Below are 8,665 nucleotides of genomic sequence, written 5' to 3'. Positions count from 1 at the left end.
GTGGCTACAGCAGATCCCAGGACCAAGTTACATTTTGTGGAATAATTAGATTTTTTTTAATAATTTGAGTAAAATTGCAGTATTTTTAAAATTAATATTTTTACAATTTGCGTTTAAAAATGACTTGCACTAAGTGACACAAGGACAGGAAACCTGTGAGCTCTGCAAATATTATAGAGTTTGATTGAAGTTGTTTATTTGAAAGGACTGATCCATTTACTTTCTCCTTCAGGTGGAACTGGATGCTCCAAAGGGCCGGATTTGGCCCCCAGACCTTGAGTTTGACATCGAATTTGTCTGATGCACCAACATAGGTAATTCCTGAACGATGTGAGAGCACAGATGGCAGTAAACTAAACATATTGCTGACGTTATAATTATGAGTTGGTGACATGTTTTACCATTATTTAAAGGGATTTTTGGCACTAAAACATTGAAAAACTCATGTAAACAGTAAATAGATGGATGGGGTTTACAGTTCTCATCAGAAAAAAAAGCACATATGTAGAAGAGGGGTGGTTGATAAATGTCGGGGGGAAAAAAAAAAAAAAAAAAAAACAAAGCAGTCAGATTTTTTTTATTTTTTTAATCCAAAAAGAACAATGTCTGCAAAAGAAACAAACTAGTTACATCAATCACCATGCAATCAAACACACCCGCCTCGCCAACATTTAGCAAACTGAAATCCATAAAAAAAGAACAGCAAATCCTTCTCCAAATAATTATAAACTAGTAACCTATTAATGTTTCACTCACTCAGCTGAACACGTGTTCCCATGAATCATCAGATAATCTCAAATATATAAAACATCCAACCAACATTCAAACTCATTAAATACAACTGGTGATTGTTTTTATTTTCTTGTTTTAAACAGGGATTGGATTATCAATTTGAGTTGAGTCATAAAACTAACCACAGATTTTCGTATCCGTGGATGCGATGCAGACGACTTAATAAAAAAAAAAATGCTTCAATTTAGTCAAACATAACCAAAATTCAGATGTGAGGTAGAATACAACTTTTGCCAAAATTTTAATCCAAATAATCTGGAACTGGATGTTTGCCACAACATGCATTCATCAGCCAAAACACTTCTCAGATACAATTTAAGGCCTTGTGTTTTTAAATCATTGGTATAATGTGTGTAACAAAGAAAGAAAAAAAAATCTTTAACTTAAAGGAAATTCAAACTTTTAAATAACAGTACGCGCTCTCCAAAAGTAATTTGTAAATTTATCGAATTTTGATATTCTTATCAACTGAAAGTCTGTCACAACTATAAAGGAGAAACTGTTTTTTAACAGTCTCATAATGCACATCTGTGCATTAAAGTCTTCAAAACTCATAAATAAATCTGGAACCTTCTAATGTTATAGAGTAGGAATACACCAAGAAGAGAGATTACGTTATAAAACAAAGAGATCCTCCTCCTCCCCCTCCTCCGCTTTCAGTAACGGTCACAATGCGGCCTGTGCTGACTAGAACATAACTGGTTGTGTGTTAAAAAAAAAAAAAAAAAAAAAAAAAGAAGATAAGACTTCAATCTAACAAACACAACAGTCTGATATTAGCCAGCGGTGTAGTTGTTTCCTTAAAATCACCCCATTCATTGATTATTCAATGGCAAAGAAAAAGTCCAGTGTGTAGACAAGGTTTTGCCCAGGCGGCAATGTATTATTTACAGATTTGATCTTTCATCTTGACGTGAATGTACTTTTAGTTTTTGCAGATTTTACCCAAGAGAGCTGAATCCACACACCATCACAGGAGGAATTCCAAACCAGAGTCAGGCCAGTATAGTCAGTAATATCCAAAAGTTTAAAAGCTGGAATCTCATCTTGAAATCACTGCATCATTGCTTTTTCTCTTTCTTTCTTTTGTCTGTTTTGCTACTAGCCGATGTGGTGATAGCTGGCCGTCTCACGGGCTGAACAACCACCCTCCCGTTAGCCCCGCACTGCAGGGTGTATCTGTCCGGGGTCAAGGGTCGTCCTGAATCGTCCCTCAGCCGCGCCAGGACGTCCCTGGTCAGCTGCTTGATCTGATGTCCCACGGCACCGATTGTCTTGGTTGTTAACCGTTTCTCTCGCAGCAGCCTGTCTTTTTGGGCCTGCAGCTTTTCCACCTCCTCTCTGAGTCCCGTGATGGCGTCAAGCTTGCGTTTGCGGCAGTTTTGCGCCGCCAGTTTGTTCTTTCCACGCCTGCGAATGTCCCTGAGGAGAGTCACCTGCTGCGGCGAGAAGCCATGGCCTTCGAGGACCTCCAGGAACTCTTCTACCGGCATGTTGACAATCTGCAGGACGGAAAATGGGAGGCACATTGCACGGGCGCGCAGCTCATCCCGACTTATGTCCCGTTCCCCCAACTGCATCTCGTCTTCATCATCACTGATGAACTCCTCTTTGATGGCTTTGTGGGGCAGCATGGCAGGTGGAGGGTTAAACAGAGCAGGGGTGGAGTAGCTGTGATCATGCCACACGTTCTCACTCAGATCAACAGGTGACCATGTTGTGTTGTAGTCTGTGATGTGTTTCGAGGGCACTGAATCCACCTCGCTGCTGTACCCTGTAGCTCCGCCCTCATCATCACAGTAGGAACTGGAGGACGACGACATCTCAGATGAGCCTGGAATGACAACATTAGTGTAAACAACAAACACGTTTAAAGCCTTACAGAGTAGATTAAAGCGCGTTGGACGCACCTGGGGACACTGGGCCTCTGGAGCTGCTCTCCAAGGACAGACCAGAGTCTGAATCCAAGTCTAGGTCCTCCAGCCCTGGCTCTATGCCGCCCAACGTGTCCATCAGTTGGCTGTCTATGGTGTCCAAGCTTTCCAAACCAAGCTGATTGATCTGGTCGAACACCGCTTCATCCATGCAGTCACCAAGACTGCCATGTAATGACTCGCTTCTAGTCAGATTAGACATTGATGTAAACTGAAGCGAGGCTAAAGCCATTCTTGGTGACAAATCTGTGTGAGTGGAGTCGGTTGACTCCAGTCGGAAGAGCGTCCTTTGTGGCTGGGTGACTGGTCTAAAGTCGGTTCCTCCAGGGGTTGAGCCAAACGTTCCAGTGCTGGTTAGCATGGCATCGTGCAAACTGATAGCACCGGTGATTTCAGTGTCGAGGTCCGACAGACGCTCAGTGACGAGAGGGTCCAGATCCTGCACAGGACACAAACGTTGACATGACTCCACTCACAGCAAAATGTGTGCATTATCATAGTACAATAGAACAGTGGTTCTCACACTTTCTTGGCTCAAGTACCCTCTTTCTCTTTATTCTGAATCCAACTATCCCTTTTGTCCGACTACAACAATTTGCTTAGAAAACTATTTAAAAACAACTATAGACCAAAACGACAAAATGAACAAGTGATAAAACACATTTTAAAGAATATCATTTGTAAATAAGTGGAATAAAAGTATTTAGTGCAGTGGTTTCCAACCTTTTTTGGATCGTGACCCCGTTTTGATATATTAGTTTTTTTTTTTACTGCATTTTAATTTAACAAAATTCACAAAGAGAAATTATAGAAATAAAGTTGTTTAAGATTGTGTTTTGATTTCAAAATTTCAAAAATCTAGTTTCTTTTTTCAGAAAATTCAAGATACCTCATTTAAACGCAGGCGACACCACCTGGGGTCCCAACCCCAAGGTTGAAAAACACTGATTTAGCACCTCCCGTATAGATTTATTTCTATAGTTTTATTAATTCCGGTCATATCACTTTATTTGTTAATTTTCCACACTATCAAGTACCCCCATTTGAGAAACACTGCAATAGCAGATTTAAATAAAGGAAAAATGAGCCTGATTTCAAGGAAAAGACAAGAAAAAAAAAAATCATGAAATAATGCAACTACCTAATTCATTTTTCAAAATAAAAATACATTCAAATTAAATTTAAAGCCCAAATCCCACTAAAAGAGAGATACAGAGTGTTGTGGAATTTTTATTGTTCTACTTCCTGTTTAAAATCATCTATATCTCATAGCTGTGTGGCTGAATGTACAGTAGATCTTAAAATCATTAAAAGAGAGCAAAGAACTCACATCGAGGTCTGTCAGGGAGAGTAAACTACTCCAGTGCTGGTCATCATCAATGGCAGGTGGAAGAGGTGAAGGCTGTATTTGATTGGACAGAGCAGCGATGCTGTCAAACAGACTCTGCAGAGACATTACAGGACGTTGACAAAGAAATAAAACTACAGAATGTCACATGTTTAAAAAAAAAAAAAAAACATAACATGGTTGTAACTTTTAAGATGTAAGATTTCGTGTCAGCATACATCAAACTATGGATTCAGATTTCCCAAATCAATTCAATCCACAAAAGCTGATTCCATTAGATTTTTGATATGTTTCAAGTATTTTTCAGTCACAGTACCAATTCCATCAATCGAGTTTTTTCACCCAGCCTTACCAAACAATGCTGTGTATTCTTCTAATTACAGCTGCTGGAGATTATTTTTTATTATATAAAGACAGTGTAGCCTTCATAAATCAATAAATCAAAGATCAAAGGTCAAAATTGCCACTCAAAAGTTTGTTTAGATCTCCCCACACCTAATTCACATTGTCAGAAAAGTTTTGTGCATTGCACTGTGGGATGTGGAGTCCTTGACAAATGCATTAAAGTGTTTCTAAATAAAAGTTACTATGATTTCTTGTGGTTCTTCAACAGATAATGAGGACAATGGGTCGCTTGGTGCCATTTTGTCTAGTTTCTTCCCAGTATTCCATGTGATAACAATTCACTCCACGAGACATTTAATTTCAGCTAATTATGGATTCTAAAAATTAACATCCGCCATTGTTTTGGCTCAACTTTCAGTCACTGAAAACACAAGAAATCTGTTGGAAAGTCACTTTGGCAGAGTTTTTTTTTTGGACAAACAACACATTTATGCATCCATCTATGGGACTCTACATCCCACAATGCACTGCGTGAAACTTTTCCAACAATATCACAGAGTGTTTACAATGGAGATCAACACAAATGTTTTCAACCTTTTACATCATTCTTTCAAGCAAATTGGTCTATGAAGCCTATACTATGTCCTAAAGTTTTTATCCAGCGTTAACTGTTACTTTTATGAGAAACTTTATTCCGACAGTGGAACGGTGTAAATACCTCTTCCTCAAGTGTGGAGCTGTGAGCTAGCTGTGTGAGGGGAGCAGGCTCCTCTTCTTCTTTGATTTTGATTTCATCATCCTGGGAAGAAGCAAAAGGGTAAATGAGTTTTAAGAGTAGAAAAACATAAAAGAGAAAGAATTTAGAAAAAGTCAGTGTTTAGAATATTGAGGTACAGTCATCAGAGGCTCCAATGATCACACTTTATAGTTTATATTATTCAAATGCAGACATTCCAGTGAAACAAAGGCATCAGATATAACAATCTATTATGCAACAGCCCTGTTTGTTTTAGTTGTAGTGTCATAATAGCAGGGCAAGCTATTTTTGTGTCAATGCAGAGCAACAGTTATGTGGTTTCCCCTGACTCATGTTACAAAAATAGAGAGGATTCTCCTCAACTTCAACAAAGGAACTTTAGCTGAGTCAGTTTTTATGTTGACGCTGAAGGCAAAGTAATAAACAGACCAGCTGAGTAAGTTAAGGACAAGTGTGAGCTTGTCTTATTAGACTGATATCTATTCCAGTTTAAAGTGACTTTGTAAAAACTCACCACAATATCAGAGTCCAGACCAATCCTTTTACAAAAGTGTTCAGAGCAACACGATGGAAAAAGTGTCAACATCACAGTATGACTGAACCACAACCACGGGAGGATTAGCGTCCAAGTGTTTGCAGCCACTTTTTATGAAAGCAAATAGGGTGTGGGTGGATTCAAGACTTGCTTCTCGACCTCGCAAAACCCACAAGTGGCAGTTTGGGTCCAGAAAAAAATAGACAGGATAAAGTTACACAACTTGCAACATCAAGTCAAGTGGCCTCGGGACACAACATCCATCCGGCAGCTGTTTTAAACATGTGCTTGGAAATCTGGGTGACAGAAAGAATACAACAGAAACTCCTGGAGCAAGAAACAAGAGACATCTAATGTTATGTCATTTATATATATATATATATATATATATATATATATATAGAGAGAGAGAGAGAGAGAGAGAGATCACTTTTGTGATCATTTACACATGTTCCTTTGAATTCTTCTTTGAGGTGATGAGTAGCATAGTGCAGGACAACAGGTGCCGCAGACAGGCAATCGAAACCTGTTGACTTACATTGGTAATGTCATAAAACTTCTCCCAAAACAAAATGTCTTTACGTCTGATGTTTCTTAATCAAGGGATTTTTAATCACTGTGTTACACCACGGTGTCATTAAGAGATCCAGGAGAATCTGGTTTCAGACCCGCTTTGTCCTGTTTTTCAGGGTCACGGGGAGAATTAACATGTATTTAATGCTATCATTTTGCAACATGAGAGTTATTGTCTCAAGCAGCTGAAGTTGATATCACAAGAAAAAGTTTGAGCTTCACACAGGCCCTTGAGGAACGCCCCAACCGAGATAAGGGAACAACTGTTGGTCATGGTGACAAATCAGGCAAAAACAGCCAAATCATGTGTACAATAGGGCTGGGTTAGAAAAAAAAAAAGTGTCTAGAGATATGTTAATGCCAGGATGACCAAGTGGCCTAATGCGCCGCATTTATGGGTTCGAATCCCACATTTGACAAATACTTTTTTTTTCATTTTAACATATTTAACACAGCAAAGTTCACCTTTAAAAATACATAACTGACAAAAATAAACATTTTAGGGTATTTCCTGGGTTAGGGATAGAGTTAGGGTTAAAATAAAAGGGTTAGCGGGTAGCAAAAAAAACAAAAAACAGCTAAAATATAACTGAAGGAACTTTAAGTCACATGGTGCACCTATCACGTGACCTGAACTGGCCAATGAGGGGCATAGCAGTCTATGGCCTAAAAAAAATCTTAATCAATTTTCCTTTGAATTTTACAATCGATTCATAAAATCCTAAAAATCTATTATTTATTATGGCTTTTCTACTGTGTGTAATGCAATGCTGTGAGCTCAATTCTGATGCTGCATTAAGTTATATTTACAGCATTACATCTCTGAGAATCCGTATCAAAGTAAAATTGGTTTCGTGACTGAAATATCCTTAACCGAATTGAAAATAAAACTGAATCGGGCCTTCGTGAACTAATCGATACTGGAAATGTGAAACAATAAGCAGCTCCAGTGTTTATCAACTGTGTCACCTTTCATTCAGCTGCAACACAGTGTTATGTAATTTCAATGTTTGATGGTGTGATCATGCCTAAACTGTGCACGCCTTAGGAAAAGAACACCTTAGCATTTACCAGTACAGCACTGTCAGCTACTTGTGTTGTCTGGAAGGCATCAGGTGACAATAAAAAATAAAAATAAAAATGAAAGCATAGCAACTACTTTCACTTTCTCCTGTCAGGCTTCATTTTGAGAGCACATGTCTACAAGTTAGTAAAATAATAAAACAGAGACCTTATGTAATCTGTCAGTAAGACTGTAACCCTGTGCAGTAGTTGAACACAGTTGTATACAATTATTCCTATGTTGTATCATACAGATACTTGCCTGTACAGTGTTGCAGGCTGCTTCTATCAGTCCACGGTTTGGTTGGTGCACATCCTGGACACTGACAGGCGGGTGTTCGGTGGCATCGTCCCCGAGCTGCTGTTCTAAAACCGAGCCGGTGTCGTTGCTAGTGGAAGGCCCACGCTCAGCTCTGTCACTGGCAGGCACCTGGTGCACCAGCCATGTGCTCAGCTCAGTGGGAAACCGCGGAGATCCGAGGGCCCTCACCTCGTCCAGCAGCCGGCGACTGGAGAAGAAATAGTCCAATTCGGGACATTTTGGGTGAACACTGTACCCGTCAAGAGTGTCTCTCAGGTTATGAAAGGGTGTTTGTGTGTAGGCTGAGCTGGGACCCAAGTTAATCTCGCCCAGTGGGGTGTAGTATCCGCTTAAGTAGCTATCGATATCCACGCGAACTCCAATCAAACTGAGTAGGATCGTTAACTGAATCAGACCTTCTGTCAAGTACTTTTTCGCGATTTGCATTTTCTAAATACTGACAAGGCTACGAGTGGTGGTGAAATCCTTGGCCGACGGTTCCTCGTTTCCCCAGTGGACAAAGGGAGAAGCCTAACAAAGAGCACGCCTTCCCCTGTCAGACAAAGAGTCCGCCTGCACCGGGGCCACAGCCTCAGACACCTAAGCTAGCTGCTAGCTCTCAAACACCGGCTAACGAGAACCTCCCGGCTCAGGCATATCAGTGTTGCTCTTTAAATGATCAAAACAAGAGACCCGCTTACCGCTCACATCCCACTATCACACGCTTTGTGAAGTAATTAATGTAACACAAGTGACTCTCCGCCTTCAATGTAGAGTAATGCTAACTAAGAGAAGTTCGTTTCAGAATTAGCATAACCCAATCTGATTGAACACAAGCGTTGAGTAAAACACGATGTGATTGGACAGTGTCTACGTCATCATTAAAATCAACCAATAGTTTTTCATCTTTTTTTTTCTTCCACCCCAGTAAACTTCCCCTTCGATGGTAACAGTAAACAGCAGCAGTTACAAAGCTGACCAAAATAACTTTATTTTGTCCATAGGTGTAAAGAGTACT

At 39.8% G+C, this 8,665-nt stretch overlaps 1 protein-coding gene across 1 annotated transcript; it reads right to left on the bottom strand.

The window, feature by feature from the left end:
• Window positions 1-613: 613 nt before the first annotated feature.
• Window positions 614-8,458, bottom strand: nfe2l3 (nfe2 like bZIP transcription factor 3). Its single transcript, XM_028461874.1, has 5 exons — window positions 7,609-8,458; window positions 5,138-5,218; window positions 4,057-4,170; window positions 2,703-3,165; window positions 614-2,626 (listed from the first exon to the last, which is right to left on the bottom strand). Exons 1-5 carry the CDS (start codon window positions 8,092-8,094, stop codon window positions 1,854-1,856), a joined length of 1,917 nt encoding a protein of 638 aa, XP_028317675.1. The 5' UTR covers window positions 8,095-8,458; the 3' UTR covers window positions 614-1,853.
• Between the last annotated feature and the right edge of the window lie 207 nt (window positions 8,459-8,665).

This window comes from Gouania willdenowi, chromosome 11 (assembly GCF_900634775.1).
Source record: "Gouania willdenowi chromosome 11, fGouWil2.1, whole genome shotgun sequence".
NCBI classification, from domain to species: domain Eukaryota; kingdom Metazoa; phylum Chordata; class Actinopteri; order Blenniiformes; family Gobiesocidae; genus Gouania; species Gouania willdenowi.
This window is presented reverse-complemented; position numbering and strand designations above follow the sequence as displayed.